Raw genomic sequence first — 15,313 nt, 5'->3', positions numbered from 1 at the left:
AAAAACTAGGGTCACTGTACAGAATAAAAACCTTCCTAACCCTTCCAGCCAAAGTGGCCATAGCCCACTCTCACCTACTTTCAACACTTCTATATGGATTCCCCCCTACTCGCTAATCTAAACAAGACTGTACTTAATAGACTGTCAACCTGTTATAATCACATTGCCAGGTTTGCCACTGGCCTGCCTTTCAGAACACACCACTGCATCAACCTTAACCAGCTTGGGTGGCTTGAACTTCCCAGTCTAATCCAATGTAACCTTCTGATTATGGCTAATAAAATCCTTTATAATCCGGATAATACTCCAGCTCTTAAAAATATTATCACCCCCTATAACAATCCAAGACTGCTTCGATCCTCAAATAGACTACTAATTCAGACAATCAAAATTAACAATGCAACCGGTGACTCCCTCTGCAAATTCTGTGGGCAGAGCCTGGAACTCATTTCCAGCTGATATTACTTTGCTCTCCTCCCTAGGCCAGTTTAAAACTAGACTCAAACAACATCTGGCACTAAACTGGCTTTGCCACTGCAACAAGCCTGGCTAACTCATCAAGAATGTAAAAAATCTATTAATCAAATTATTGTTTAATATACCCCGACTGTCACCAGGGAGTAACTCTAACCTGTTGTACTTCTATTCATGTTTGCTTATGTACTCTTTGTCAGTACCATATCTGTATAATGTTTTCGTTGTTTTCTTATTGTATCTGTTACCTTGGAGCTTTTCACCCCGGGCCTCCGCTGAAAATGGACATAAATCCAGTCGGACTATCCCAGTCAACAAATGCAAAATAAATAAATAAATAAGTTGGGCAGTTTTGTCATTCTTGAATCACACATTTTGTTTCATTGCATTTTTTAGACGTTTTTTATCCAGTTCAATTATATGTTTGATTATACGAACAGTTTGATTATCCCAACTATCCTAGATCCCAATTAGTTCAGATAATCGTCTCTCTACTGTGTACATATGTACAGACGAAATAAATCCATTTGACAAAATCTATACTCCTGCTCAGTTGCCAAATCCTGGAACAATCTCTGTACAAACATCAGACTTAAACTGTAAACTCTTACCCTTTAAGCACACCCTAAAAGAATTGCCAACCAAAATGTAGAACTGCTCCTGTAATAAACCTGGTTAATTATTAATATACTTTTTCTTTGATATCCATCTAGTCTAATCTCTTCTGGTTAATCCTATATACACCCCCTCCTATTTATATTTATATTTCTCTTATTTGTTTACAAAAGATTTCCTTTACTTACTGAACTCTACATGTATACATATACCTTTTCTCATACTTATTTTTCTAAAACTTTATTTCTTTTCTCATATTGTCATGCTTTCCATTCTCCTATCCCTGCTTTCCTACTTTTCACTTTTATCTTATCCTCTCTCTCTCTCCTGTTTTATATTCTAAGATGACTCAATTTCATCTCTCCGTAATTATTCTGTTACTTAATTTGTTTACATTCTGTATTATGTTTTGGATCATTCAGTTATTTTGTATATTTGTCAATCAGAACTTGTATATTTATAACCATTAAATGAAATTCTCTATTCTATACCAGAGATTTCTGCTTAAGCAACGTGTTTAAATAGTTACATTGTATTGTTATTTAAGCAAAATGTAAAAGTATCTATTGTTGATATAATTGTTAATATATCTGGTATCATCTTAAATTTCATATTGTAATATGCTGGAGCTTTTCTCCCTGGGTCTCCGCTGAAAATGGATTCTTGGATCCAGTCAGACTATCTCTATAAATAAATGACAATCAGTAAATAAATTAATATTTTTAAGAAGCATGTCTGTTTACAGTCTGTAATAAATTCCCTTATTTTGTTATTGTGACTCAAAACTGTTTCTCTTTCCTCCTGAAGGTATTGATCACTACTTGATAAATATTCATGAGGAGTGCTTCTCCATACCTCATGTATATTCATTAAGTGTACAGCTACACGATTATGGGGTGGTGCAAATTGATGTTAAAATGTGGGGCTAGGGTTTGCTTCTCTGCATCCCGGTGTTAAAACAAAGAACTTACACCTTGATATCTTTATGCATAAAAGACTTTGGTGCTGTCTGCTTTATGTCCGTGAAGTATATACTACTGTCCTGATCATTTTTGGGTCTAAAGTTCATGACTAAAGTACATAGGCTTTTAGGTTATATTTTGATGGCATATCCAAATGCTGTCTCATTATTAGAGAACTTTGGTTTTCATCTTTATATTGTTTTCATTTCTTGTGAAAAACAACTTGTCTGATTAAACAAGTATATCATGTTCTGAAAATTGTGTTTATTTTATTTATTTATTTATGTATTTAACATTTGTTGACCGGGAAACTCGAACTAGGACAGAGCCTGCTGAACTGAACTTAATCAGGAAAAATAAAATACTGACATGCAGCTTTCAGTAGAGATGCTTCATGCGCAGCTTATAAAAACCTAGGATCAGTCTTGCATTATGAAATAATGTAGAGTAGTAGGATTATTATTAACTGTTCAGTTCCTTTGTACTTAAGCATTTTGTGTTTTTATTTTCAGTGGAAGAACGCAAAAACAAGTTATTGAATGTGTCAAAGAAGGAGGAATAAAAAATGCGCAGTTTGAAAGGTGAGTTTTTTAATCATTTTAATTTTTTCGGATATTATTTTTCTGTTGAAGTGGAGCAGAAAAAGGGTCTATGTCATAAAACCAAAAACACAAACCTTCGAACGCTCAGGTGAACGAATAATCAAAAACTCAAAATTGGTATTGTGGGGGGCTGTGCCCACCACACCCCCCGCTAAATATATATTCCTACTCGGAGATTGCACTACAGTGAGGAAAGGGCAAATATTCCAATCTTCACTGTACTGCGATCCCAAAATACCACTTTCGAGTTTCTGATTATTCGCTCATGTGAGCGTTCAAGAGTTTGCGTTTTCGTCTTTCTAAAGTAGACCCCAGAAAAAGTACTGTTGAGATGTCAACACTTGAATCAGAGATTAGTATGTGTTACTGTTAAGTAATCATGCAAGGAATGTAGTTCCTTTTGTAGTGCAAGATCTGCTAAGAAGACTTTGCTGTTGATATTTAGGACTCTGGTTCTTTGTGCTTGCTCAGTTCAGCAGGTAAAACTTTCCCAAGGTGCTCTTACATCTCCTTCTCCCTAGGATACCTTTTGTGTCTCTGCTCATTTCTAATTTCTTTCCACAACTAGAGGTATAGGTTTGTATACCAAATGGCTCCAGCCTATCTTTTGGAAAAACTTGGGGACTCATGCTGTTTCTCTTTGGTTTCATGAGTATAGGTCAGTCACTTTATTTTCTGTTTGGTTTGGGTGCTTTTTGGATTTATTTTGCATTTGTATTGGATTTGACAGTTTTTGTTTTAGCTAAGCACCTTCTCCTGCAGTTAAGCATTGCTGACTTACAGTTGTGCTGATATGGCTTCTGTGATTTGTCACTTTTCAACTTCAGCCTGATTACAAGTGCGATTCCAGTAAGCAAGTCACACATGCCAACAGTCATGACAGATGTATATATTGCTTAGACCACAACAATTGTCTAAGTTTCATGATGTTCGTGCCACATTTAATGAAGCAACTTTGAGGAAATAAAGTGTGATGGCCGCCAAAATAGCAGTTATTAGAAAATGGAAATCAAAGTCTAAGCCAACTTTCCTAGAAGTAGAGAAGATAGTAACAGAGATAAAACAACTGGATGTGGGATCTTTAAAAAAGGGTGCGAGCAAATTACATAGGAAAAATGGGATTGTGGGAACAATCATGCAGATGAAGAATGAGGTTTAAAAGATGGCAGGATCTGAATGAGCAATGTAATGATATATGTTAAAAGTGATGTATAATGTTTGCAGCTGCAGTTGTGTCAGCACAGTTTGTAATGTATAATGTTTGCAACCGAGATTGTGTCACTGTGGTTTATTTTCGTTTATATAAATGTAAGATTGCCTATGTCATGCATGATAATTTAGTAAAGATGTTTCTTGTTTAAAAAAGAAAACAGGTTTGTACGTTTTTGCTAGAATATCAGGTTAAGGAAAAGTCTCACCCCCCCCCCCCCCAATTTGGTTTTCTGGTGCCTTCAGACATACAGAGGAGATCAGAAGTATTTCTTTGTCAAGTTTCCAAGTCTATTAACATTTGACTGTTAGGGCTAAAGGTACACCATTGGTTGAGATCAAAGCCAAGCGTTCTGCAGATTCATGAGTTCAAACTACAGAGCTGGAAAATCTCCTCCCACTACATCTCATGCTTTGGAGTTTGTGGTAACTTCTGCACTGGAACCGGTTTCTTTTTCATTGTCTGTGCAAAGCCAATCTTAAGAGAACTTATAGTGTCACCCTCCAGTCCAGAGGTCTTCAGCTGTTCCTGTTATTGATAATGCCACACTTGCCAGTGTCATTGCAAATTTTCAACACAAGCAGACAGTTTCTATTTCTCCCCTGTCAACATTTTTAGAGGCATTAAGGTGGATTTGATGGGAGCATTCATTTCTCTCCTGAGCCTAACAGTTTAATGGTGACCCCATTTGTGGTGTCTGTACACTGTCCTGTAAGCTCACACATCCCGGCATCAGGCTGTCCAACAGTGAAAGGCTGTTGGTAGTACTGCACTGTTGGGCCCTCTTCCTTGGATGGCACAGATTAGTTTTGTGCTGCCTTTAGGGACTCTAAAGCTGCCTCCTTAGAAGTTGGCCTGTCTCTCTACACCTGAATTGCATCCATTGTGAGCTCCAGTGCTGTCTTCTGTAGCTCCTATGCCAGCACTTCTTGTGTTGATGTAGCCTGTTGCTGAAAGGATGTTGGTTCCATTGCCTGCCCACAAGTATTGTTAGTTAGCAAATCTATCACAGACTACAGACACACATTTGATTTTAGTGTGACTAGTGTTAGCTGTCACATTGTTGGGTACTTGAGCACTGGGACCTAATGCAGGATTTTAGTCTTACCCTAACATAGAATTCTCAAGAACCCATGCACCTACCTCTTTTAGAAATAACACAGAGAATGTCTTCTTCAGGTCAGTGTCTCTCAAAATGTCTATTTTTGTCTTTTGATATGGAATTTTCTGTGGACATTCAATGGAAGAGAATTAGAAACACACACAATATTGATCCTGCTATGGAAAATTATGGCAAAGTGTCCAGTCTTTTCATTCTTCCTGAACAAATGGGTTATGGATCCAATCCTTGGATCCAACTTGGCTGACTCTCGAGGTTCTCCCTCTACCCATAATGCTCTAGTCCATTCTCAATACCTCAGATCTCATTTGCCACCGTTGTGCTCAGAAGTAGGGTCCTTCTCTCGCAGCATTTTGTCACGTTTTTAACTGATTTTTTGTAAGTGAAAGTTGACCTTTTTTTAAAAAAAAATCCAACTTTTATTACGACAACCTTTTTCGCTTATATTCTTATGTCTTTTTCTGCATCAGGAGAGTAGTTACTGTATTTTTATAGTAATTTTCTAATTTACTATAGTTGGTAAATTTTTTTCTTTCTATACCCATTCTGTCCTTCCTACCCTTTTTATGGGTAATACTTAATTACCATTGCTGGTAATTTATTCTTTCTGTAATACTTTAAAAAAAAAGTCTTTTTTATCTACAACTCTTTCGTACTTTCCTTCTACTCTCATGGCTGACAAGCCAACAAGTTTTAAAAAATGTATTTCTTTTGGGCACAAAAATCCCCAACTCGGATGCCCACAAGCAGTGCTTATATTTTGTTGGAGCAGCTCATCTGATCACCAGCTTCTTAATATGTACAGCTTTCAATACAAGGGCTTTAGCTGACAAACGCAGCAAACTTATCCTTAAGGGAATACTTCCTCCCTCAACTACAGCCTCTTCAGGGGCTCAAACCTTTAGTAAATCCTCTAAAGCTCCTTCAGAGCATAGAAAGCGTTCACTGCCAAAGTTCCCCAGGACTTCTTTGGAGTCACCACCTAAAATTTCAAAAACATCAGATCCGACTTCTTAAGGACCTGAAAGTACACACTTTGGATCCAAAATCTTCAGATCCTAAACAGACCAGATTATTATTTCAGTAAGCCCTAAGGTTCAGGTTACAGATCCCAGGTCCTTGGATCCGAAAACTAGTACATCATACACTTCCAAAGCTCATTCACCCACATTTCTATTGGATCCGGTCTCCCCTAGGCTCCATTCCCCTTTTCTGCAAACTCCCAAAAAACATTCTAGGTCCCAGTCAACCACATCATCCACAAGGCCCTCCAGAATTCTTTCTGAAACAGACGTGGATAGGATGATGCAAAAATTCCTCAGATTCAAATGTGGGTCATTTCGGCTCCATCCCATATTGGATCGGTGAATCTTCCAGCTACTACTCACTCAGTGCTTTCTCCTTCGGTTTCAGACCCCTAGGATCTGAGAGTTCCAGAGTCTGATCTGAAGAGAATTACTTCCTCGACTCCAACAGCATCCCTGACCAGTTCTGCTCCTATTCCTTCAGATTGGAATGGGTCTTAGAGCCAAAGCATCTGTGTCACATCCAAGGAGCTGGGATCTGCTCTGATGTTATCGGATCCATCCCTGCTCCTTGGAACCTCAGTGCTGGGCATCTCGGGTCTGGTTCCCTCCTCCAGGCACAGATCCGGTCTGAGTCATGATCTACCCGTACTGGAGGTCTCAGCTCCAGTGCTGGTGGCCACGACTTCTCCAGGTCCAGCTGCCTTTGAGGTTGCAGAAAAGGCTTTTCTTCTTTCTAGAGATCCAGTCTGTCACCCCTCGGATCCACGCCATATTCCCTCTTTGGTTCCAAGCTCTGAGTCCATCAGGCCTATTCCAAAGTGATGGGTGGTTCCACCTAGCTCCCCCTGTCTTTTGATACCTCCCCTGAGGAGATCCATGAGAAGATGACATGTAAGAGGAGGTACATAGATTCCCTGTTGGAATCTCTTAAGATACTGATTTTGAGGAAGGAGAAGGGTCCCACAGATCACCACCTGAGGATGTCTCCTTTTGAGACATATTAGATATCCTTAAACAAAAAGGTTGTTGGTCTTCTAGTAGTCCTTCTCCAGAGGAGTCAGCTTTTTTGGAAGCTTTTGGTTCTGGCCCATCTACATCTTAGGTGACCCCCCCCCCAGCGGATGAGCTTTTTGATCTAGTCTCACGCGGGGCAGGGAAGAAGGTGGGTTCTGTTGAACCAGTACCGTGTCAACCTGACAAAATCCAAGCCCCCACTAAAGATAGACCAGACCTCAGTGGAGCAAAGAATTCCCCATTGATGCAGTGGTGATGGTGGTGGCAGCCACTAAAAGCAGAACAGAGCTCATCTGTTCACCCATGAAACAGAGAGTCTGGGCTGCTGGACAGATTCACCTTGAGGTCCCACTTTACAAGGCTTCAGAGAGATTTGACTAGAGAACTGTAAATTTTTTTCTCTGAGTCCATGTATACAGAGGATTTCAAAAGATCATCTTCTCAGCTGGCCACTCTTTTATCAATTTCAAATGTGTCCAGGAGGTTGACCTCTCACACAGCTGAAGGCACCTCACGGGCAGCTGGTTCAGTCATTGACATAAGAGGACATGCTGGATGTGGCTATGTGACTTTGCAGAGCCTTTCAAGACTTCTTTCATCAATGCTGCCTTTGATGGAACATCCTTGTTTGGTCCGTTTATGAAAGAAATGCTTACTTGCAGTGAACAAGAAGGAAAGACCCTGTCTGCTGTGGGAGTCAACTTTTCTACCCCTCAGTAAACCTTCTCTAGAAATCAGACAGGTGGTAAGAAAATCTAGTTTTGCAAATCTCACGGACCTTTCCAAGATTCATACGGAGACAACTCTTTCAGAGGCAGAAGAGACAATTCTAATGGTAGACACCACCCTTGAGGCAGAGGAGGCCCACAAAACCAGTGTTTCCATGATTCATTTCTGGATAAGCCCCATCAGTGCTCCTGAAGTGCTGCCCAACTGCCCACCTCTGGAGGCAGTCAGAAGACAATTGCCTTTGCACCCAGATGCCTGAGCTGCTATAACAAAAGATACCCGGGGTGCTAAAAATAATATCCAGAGGTGACTTCATACCATTTTCCCAGCTCCCAATAAACAAAAAGAAGAACCCAGCCAACATTCCACCCAGTCAGAAGAAGGCAGCAGCACAAGAAATTCAAAAGATGTTAGACAAGAGTCATCCAGGAGGCCCCACCAGATCAAGCAGGAGTCGGAACTTACTCGTGTTTTTTTTTTTTAGTGTCCAAAAAGACAGGGGACCTGAGACCAGTTTTGGATCTAAGCAAACTCAACCATTACTGAAAAAGTCAAGGTTCTGAATGGGCACAGTCCAGTCCATTCTGCCATTTCTTTGTAAGGACAATTGGATGTGGTCCATAGATCTTCAGGATGCATACTCTCACATCAAAATAAACAGAAGCTCAGAAGATACTTATGTTTTTGGCTGAGAGCCAGTCATTACCAATTCAGAGCCCTGCCCTTTGACCTCACTACAACCCCCAAGGTGTTAACAAAATGTATGGCAGTGGTGGCAGCTCACTTGAGACTAAAAGGATTCCGAGTGTTTCCATACCTGGACGACTGGTTCCTGTCACCCCCACTATACATCTGCTTCAACAATCCAAGGAATATTTGCTCCAGATTTACCACTCACTGGGAATAACAATTGGTTACAGCAAGTCAAATCTGACACCAGTACAGAGCTTGGAGTTTATTGGCGCACGTCTAAATGCAGTAACACAAATTGCCTCTTTACCTACTCATCCCATAGACGCAGTCAAATCTCAGGTTCATCAGATTCTATCCCATCCATCTCCTCCAGCCAGATTCATTCTTCAAGCATTGGAGTCTGTGGCAACAGCAATAGTCCTGCTTCCTTTAGCATGTTACTATGTGCGTGTTCTTCAGTGGACACTTCTGTTCACTGATCTGTTCTTCGAAAACTCTTATAATTTCAAGTAAAGCTTACACTGATTTGCAAACACCACACCCATTGGTGAATCCAGTCAGACGATATTTTGTTTCACCATGCCCAATGGCCACTGTGACTACAGAAACCTCCAAATTGGGGTTGGGGGCCATTACTGGGGAAGAACAGTCTAAGGCACATGGTCCCCCAAGAGACAAGTTTGCATATGAATGTCCTGGACATGAGAGCAGTTCTAGTAGCATTGCAGCCATTTCAAGATGCTCTTCCCCTATGGACTGTTGCGATTCAGACCACAAACATGCCTCTGTAGCCTGGTACATTAACAAACAAGGGGGAACCCAATCTTAGCCTCTCTGACAGGAGACTATAAGTGTTTGGCAATGGACAGTCTCCAACAATTGCTTTCTAGTTGCAACACACATTTTGGGGAAAACCAAGATGCTAGTGAACAAACTCAGCAGATCCATTCTGAGGCCTCACAAGTGGTCTCTGAAACAATCAATGGCAGAGGAAATTTTCCATTGTTGGGGCCACCCTTGCTGCAACCTCTTTGCATCCCCCCACAGCAACAAGTGCAGCAGGTATTTTTCCCCTGATGTTCATCGTGTTACCCTGCTGCAGTCATCACACTTGGGTTATCCTGTCGTCAGGCGGTCCCGCAGTCGGCTGGAATTCCAAAGTCTTGGTCTGGCGTCGGTTGCTGTCGCCTCTTCCCTGACGTCAGTGCGCCAGGGGTATATATAATGCAACCAACGCCATTTTCTTCAATCTTTCTTGCCGCGTGGTGCCCGAAGCAGAAGCAGTTCACAAGTGCCGGTTGGCCGACTCCTGAGATTTTCGAATTCGAATTTCAGACCGAAGTCTTCTATAAAGCTAAGTACCCCATTGGGGAAACTTTTCTTGCCTCAGACTGATGTCAGAAAAAGTTAGCAATTTTATTTCTTGTGGGAAGCAAATACCTCATAAGGATTTTCATTCTTATTGCATACCTTGCCTAGGCCCAGACCATGACGTCACTTCTTGTCGGTTTTGTGCTAGGTTTAATAAGCATACTATTAAAAGACGCTTTGATTTCGCACGACACTACTTCGGTAGGAAATTTAACTACACCATACCATCGGAGCAACCGACTACCGGCGTGCACAAAAAACGCAGGGATAAGGACAGACAGCCCAGGCCTAAGCCAGATTCCGAGGCCTCGGCCGATCCGGTCTCCGGTTCTCCGGTCCTCAGTGAGGCTCCGACGCAGCCCCTGACTACTGCAGATCTGGAACCCGAGACCGCTACAGAAATTTTGACGGAATGTACCAGGCCGACGCAGCCTTTTACTTCAGGCCCTTCTGACGACTTTGCTACAAAAGACGTCGGTACCACAGAAACGCCATCGGTTTCTGAAGGCGTTTTCAGACCGAAGACTCTCACCATTAAAACGTTTTTGAAGTCGAAGACTCCTTCTAAATCTAAAAGGACTGCACTTCAGTCTCCTGTTCAAGGCCCCATGCCTAAGAAACAGATGCTCAAAATGGCTGAAGATTTGATTTCTTTAATCAGGGGTTCCCAGCCCCCTCCTGACAAAAGGCCTAGACAGGAGGAAGATTATGCATCCTCTGAGCAAATGTCCATTTCTTCAGACTCCTCTGAGGACCAAGACTACTCCTTCTCTCCTTATGAAGATTCTGATGCTGAGGACTCTATTCTCTCAGCTTCTCCTCCTGAAGACTACTCCTTTGGGGAAACTTTACACACTATGAGGGAACATTTTCACTGGGAAGGTCAGGACTACTCTGATTCAAAGAAAAGGCTCAGAGAGTTTCTTTTACTCCCCCAACACAGACCACTTGCCATCCCACCAGTTTTGGACATTGTGGATGATGTCTACTTAGAATCCAGTTTCAACCCAGACTCACTACCTCCTGCACCGGCTAAGCCTGACAGATACTATAGAGTGCCTGATTCCCACAAATTTCTTTACAAAATCCCTGTAGCTCACAGGGTCCCAAGGGGGCTAAGGCTTCTATGGCTAAAAACCCAGTACCTTCTGAGAGGGATTCCGGAGCACTAGACAGGTGGGGGAAAAAGGTTTACACCTCAGCCACACTAGCTGTGAGGGCACTGAATTGTCAATTTCACATGCTTAAGTATCAGCAATTTCTAATCTCTCAGTTAAAGCAAAGAATAACCTCTCTTCCCTCAACAATCTGAATTGAGAGAAGTACAGGATCTGTTGCACGCCACTGAGCAGGTGGGCAAACATACCTTACAATGTGGGTTTGATTCTTTGGAGGCCTCCTGCAGAGCAGCTGTCACTGGGTCTGTTATACGTAGGCATGCTTGGTTAAAGGAACAAACTCTGCCTGATCATGTTAAAGCAAAACTACTAGATGCTCCCTTACAGCAAGATGTTCTTTTTGGAGTTAAAGCAGAAGAAGTTTTAAAGAAAATGGAAGATAAGGCAAAATTTATGCAGACAGTCAAAGATTTCCTACAAGTACAACCCCCCTCGCTTCAGCAGAAACTGGCCAACAAAAAATTGGTCCTTTCCAGCCACTGACAGACCACAGAGGGGTAAATACAGACGCCCAAGAGGCAGAGGACAACCACAAGCCCAGTATAAACCTCGCCAATGGGGCTCTACAACACAGAAGGGAGGAGAGGACAGGTCTCAAACCACCAGAAGGCAAACTCAATGACTTGCACCTCATCTGGCCAAGCAATACTCTCTTGGCAGCCCCCTGGTGGGAAAACTCGCACTTTTTGCAGACAACTGGCACATTGTCACAAAGGACAAATGGGTCCTAGATATAATTTTACGAGGATACAGATTCCACTTTCACACCTTGCCAATGAAAAGAGGAATGCCAAACCTGCCACAAAATCAATGGGCAGAGGCACAAAAGCAAATTACAGCTCTCATGGACATGAGAGCCATTCAACTGGTACCTACTCGAGAGCAAGGCCAAGGATTTTATTCAAGACTCTTTCTAGTGCCCAGAAAGGACAATGCCTGGAGACCAATTCTGGACCTTTCAATTCTAAACACTTACTTACAAGTACCCAAATTCAAGATGCTAACACTACAGCAGCTACTTTCCATGTTGGGCAAGGAAGCATGGCTAGTAACGTTGGACCTCAAGGAGGCATACCTGCATGTCCCTATCAGACAAAGTTGCAGAAGATACCTCCGTTTCATTGCAGGTTCAACCCATTACCAATTCTCTGCACTGCCCTTTGGCTTATCTACTGCCCAGAGTTTTCACAAAATGCCTGGCACCAGTAATTGCATACTGCAGACAAAGAGGAATTCAAATATATCCATACCTGGACAACTGCCTCATCCAAGCAGAAAGCAAAGACATTCTCTTACATCATCTGGCCTTTGTAAAGCATCTACTAAACTGCCTGGGGTACACAGTAAATGAAAAGAAGTCAAAACTAGTACCCTCACAAAAATGACATTCCTGGGTGCCAGCTTGAATACAATGGCCCAGAAGGCTTATCTTACGCCAGACAAGCAACTACAACTGACTCAATATTTCAAGACAATGGCAACAAAGACCCAATTAACTGCAAGAAAAATTCTGCAGGCTTTGGGCTTCATGGCATCTTGCATACTAATAATACCATTTGCAAAGCTGCATATGAGGAAATTACAGTGGTACCTAAAAAGCGTATGGTCTCAACACAGCTACAGCTTGGACACAATGATATCTCTCATTCCCTGCCTACAATAGGAATTTCTATGGTGGTCACAGGCATGTCACCTCAACAAGGGTCAACCTTTCACCTTGCCCCCAGCCAGGCAAACTATCACAACAGATGCTTCAGACTACGCCTGGGGGGCACACATGGCAGGACAATGCATTCAAGGCCTATGGACTGCAGATCAAAGAAATCTGCACATAAATCAAAAAGAGATGCTAGCTGTACAGAAAGCTCTGACAGCCTTCAAGGATCTATTACATCCAGGACAACTTGCAATAAAGACGGACAACACCACAGTAATGTGGTACATAAACAAACAAGGGGGTACACATTCCTACCCTTTATGCAGGCAAGCAATGATCCTATGGAACACAGCTCTGGCTTACCAAGTTCAGTTACAAGCTCAATTCCTGCCAGGACAGAAGAACACATTGGCAGACGACCTCAGCAGAAACATCAAGGATCCCCACGAGTGGAAACTAGATCCACAAATATTTGCAATGATAACTCAAAAATGGGGCCTTCCAGACATAGACCTGTTTGCCAGTCCTCAAAACTACCAACTGACAAAATTTTGTACAAGGACATTCCACCATCAAGCTTGGAAAGTGGACGCTCTCTCTTTCAGTTGGAAAAACCTGACAGTATATGCCTTCCCTCCATTGCCTCTCCTCACAAAGGTTCTTTTGAAAGTCAAAAAGGAGAGACCATGACTGATTCTCATAGCCCCAGACTGGCCACGCCAGCACTTGCATCCGCTATTGAAAAATATGGCCCACAGCCCACCATGGATATTGCCTCAAATCCCCCATTTGCTCACACAACAAAACAATCAGATTCTTCACAGCCAGCTCAAAGCTTTAAATCTGGCTGTATGGCAAATCATCTAAACATCCAACCAGCACCTCTTTCACAAGCAGTTCTGGATGTTATTCTGGAAGCCAGGAGGCCAAGCACCAGGAAGGCTTATTCGGACAAATGGAAAAGGTTTTGTGCCTGGAACCAAGCTAAAGGCCAAGACACAATTCAGCCTCACATGCATCACATTCTACAGTATTTAGCTGAGATGTTGCACAAAGGACTTTCCTTTTCCTCAATTAAAATCCATGCTTCGGCTATTTCAGCTCACTACAACACGGATCCACCTTTATTTTCACATCCTCTTCTAAGGCAGTTCCTGAGAGGGGCAAAAAACATTAGACCGCCCAGGAGAGCTCCTACACCAACATGGGACCTCAATTTTGTTCTGGAAAAACTAACGCTACCTCCCTTTGAACCAGCTTTCTCTGCATATCTACAGTTCCTATCATGGAAGACTGCCCTGCTCCTAGCAATAACTTCAGCTAGAAGAGTCTCAGAGCTACAGGCACTAATGGCAGTGGAACCTTTCCTCATTTTTCATCAAGACAGAGTTTCTCTACGGACTAATCCTTCCTTTATGCCTAAGGTGGTTTCCAGTGTAGCTTTAAATCAAACCATCCACTTACCCACCTTCTTCCCCAATCCACAGAACAAAGGTGAGAGTCTCCTGCATTCCTTGGACATTTACAGGCAGCTTCGTTACTATTTGGACAAAACTAAGGCTTTCAGAAAATCTGACCAGCTCTTTGTATCCTATGCTACAGCTTCTCAAGGGAAGGCTATATCAAAGCAAACCATTTCTAAATGGATAGGTCATTGCATACGTTTCTGCTATACCCATCATGGGAAACCAGTTCCTGCTACCATTAGATCCCACTCTACCAGGGCAACAGCTACCTCTACAGCCTTTTTCAGGGGGGTTCCAACCAAGGAAATTTTAGAAGCTGCAACTTGGAGTTCAGTACACACCTTTACCAAACACTATCACTTACCTCTTTACTCAAAGTCCAGGCGGGCTTCGCCACTGCAGTTCTGCAGGGCCTTATAGCCTCCACTAACCTTCTATGATACCTCCCCCCTACCTTAGCTTTGGGATTCTACCCAAGTGTGATGACTGCAGCAGGGTAACACGATGAACATAGTACAGTTTTGTACCTACCATAAATGTAGATGTTCGAGTGTTCACCCTGCTGCAGTCCAGGTTACCCCCCCCCTCCATCCCCTCTGATCTACTGGCTAAATCTCTTCTATGCCTTACTGATGTATTTGCTTATAGCTGAAGGGATTTTGTGTTTGTGCTGTGGTTACTCCTTTTGGTACTAATTTCTGACCACCTTTTTGGGGGCACCTGACATCTGGGGCAAGAAAAACTGAAGAAAATGGCGTCGGTTGCATCATATATACCCCTGGCGCACTGACGTCAGGGAAGAGGTGACAGCAACCGACGCCGTACCAAGACTTTGGAATTCCGGCCAACTGTGGGACCACCTGACGACAGGATAACCCAAGTGTGATGACTGCAGCAGGGTGAACACTCGGACATCTACATTTATGGTAGGTACAAAACTGTACTCTCCACCCTCAGGGAAGAGTCACCAAGAGATGCTGTAGTCCATGTCTGGCCATCTGGTCTTCTTTATGCTTATCCCCAACTTCCCTTGATCCCCAAATTTCTACAGAAAGCAATTTGGTTAAAGGGCTTAGTCTTCCTCATTGCCTCCTACTGACCTCACCAGGAGTGGTTCCCCTTCCTTTTGTCTCATCTTCACTGTCCTCCCTGTAAACTGGACCCAACTCCAGATCTTCTGTCGCACCCCTCAGG

At 42.6% G+C, this 15,313-nt stretch overlaps 1 protein-coding gene across 2 annotated transcripts in view; it reads left to right on the top strand.

The window, feature by feature from the left end:
* FARP1 (FERM, ARH/RhoGEF and pleckstrin domain protein 1) overlaps positions 1-15,313 on the top strand; it is a 2,534,157-nt gene that overhangs the window by 1,720,104 nt on the left and 798,740 nt on the right. For both annotated transcript variants that reach the window (XM_044071307.1, XM_044071308.1), the window contains one exon: positions 2,564-2,632. In XM_044071307.1, coding sequence (XP_043927242.1) covers positions 2,564-2,632 — 69 coding nt within the window. The remainder of the gene's footprint in view (positions 1-2,563; positions 2,633-15,313) is intronic.

Source organism: Protopterus annectens, chromosome 5.part0 (genome assembly GCF_019279795.1).
Source record: "Protopterus annectens isolate FY-2018-M chromosome 5.part0, PAN1.0, whole genome shotgun sequence".
Classification (NCBI taxonomy): Eukaryota; Metazoa; Chordata; order Ceratodontiformes; family Protopteridae; genus Protopterus; species Protopterus annectens.
This window is presented reverse-complemented; position numbering and strand designations above follow the sequence as displayed.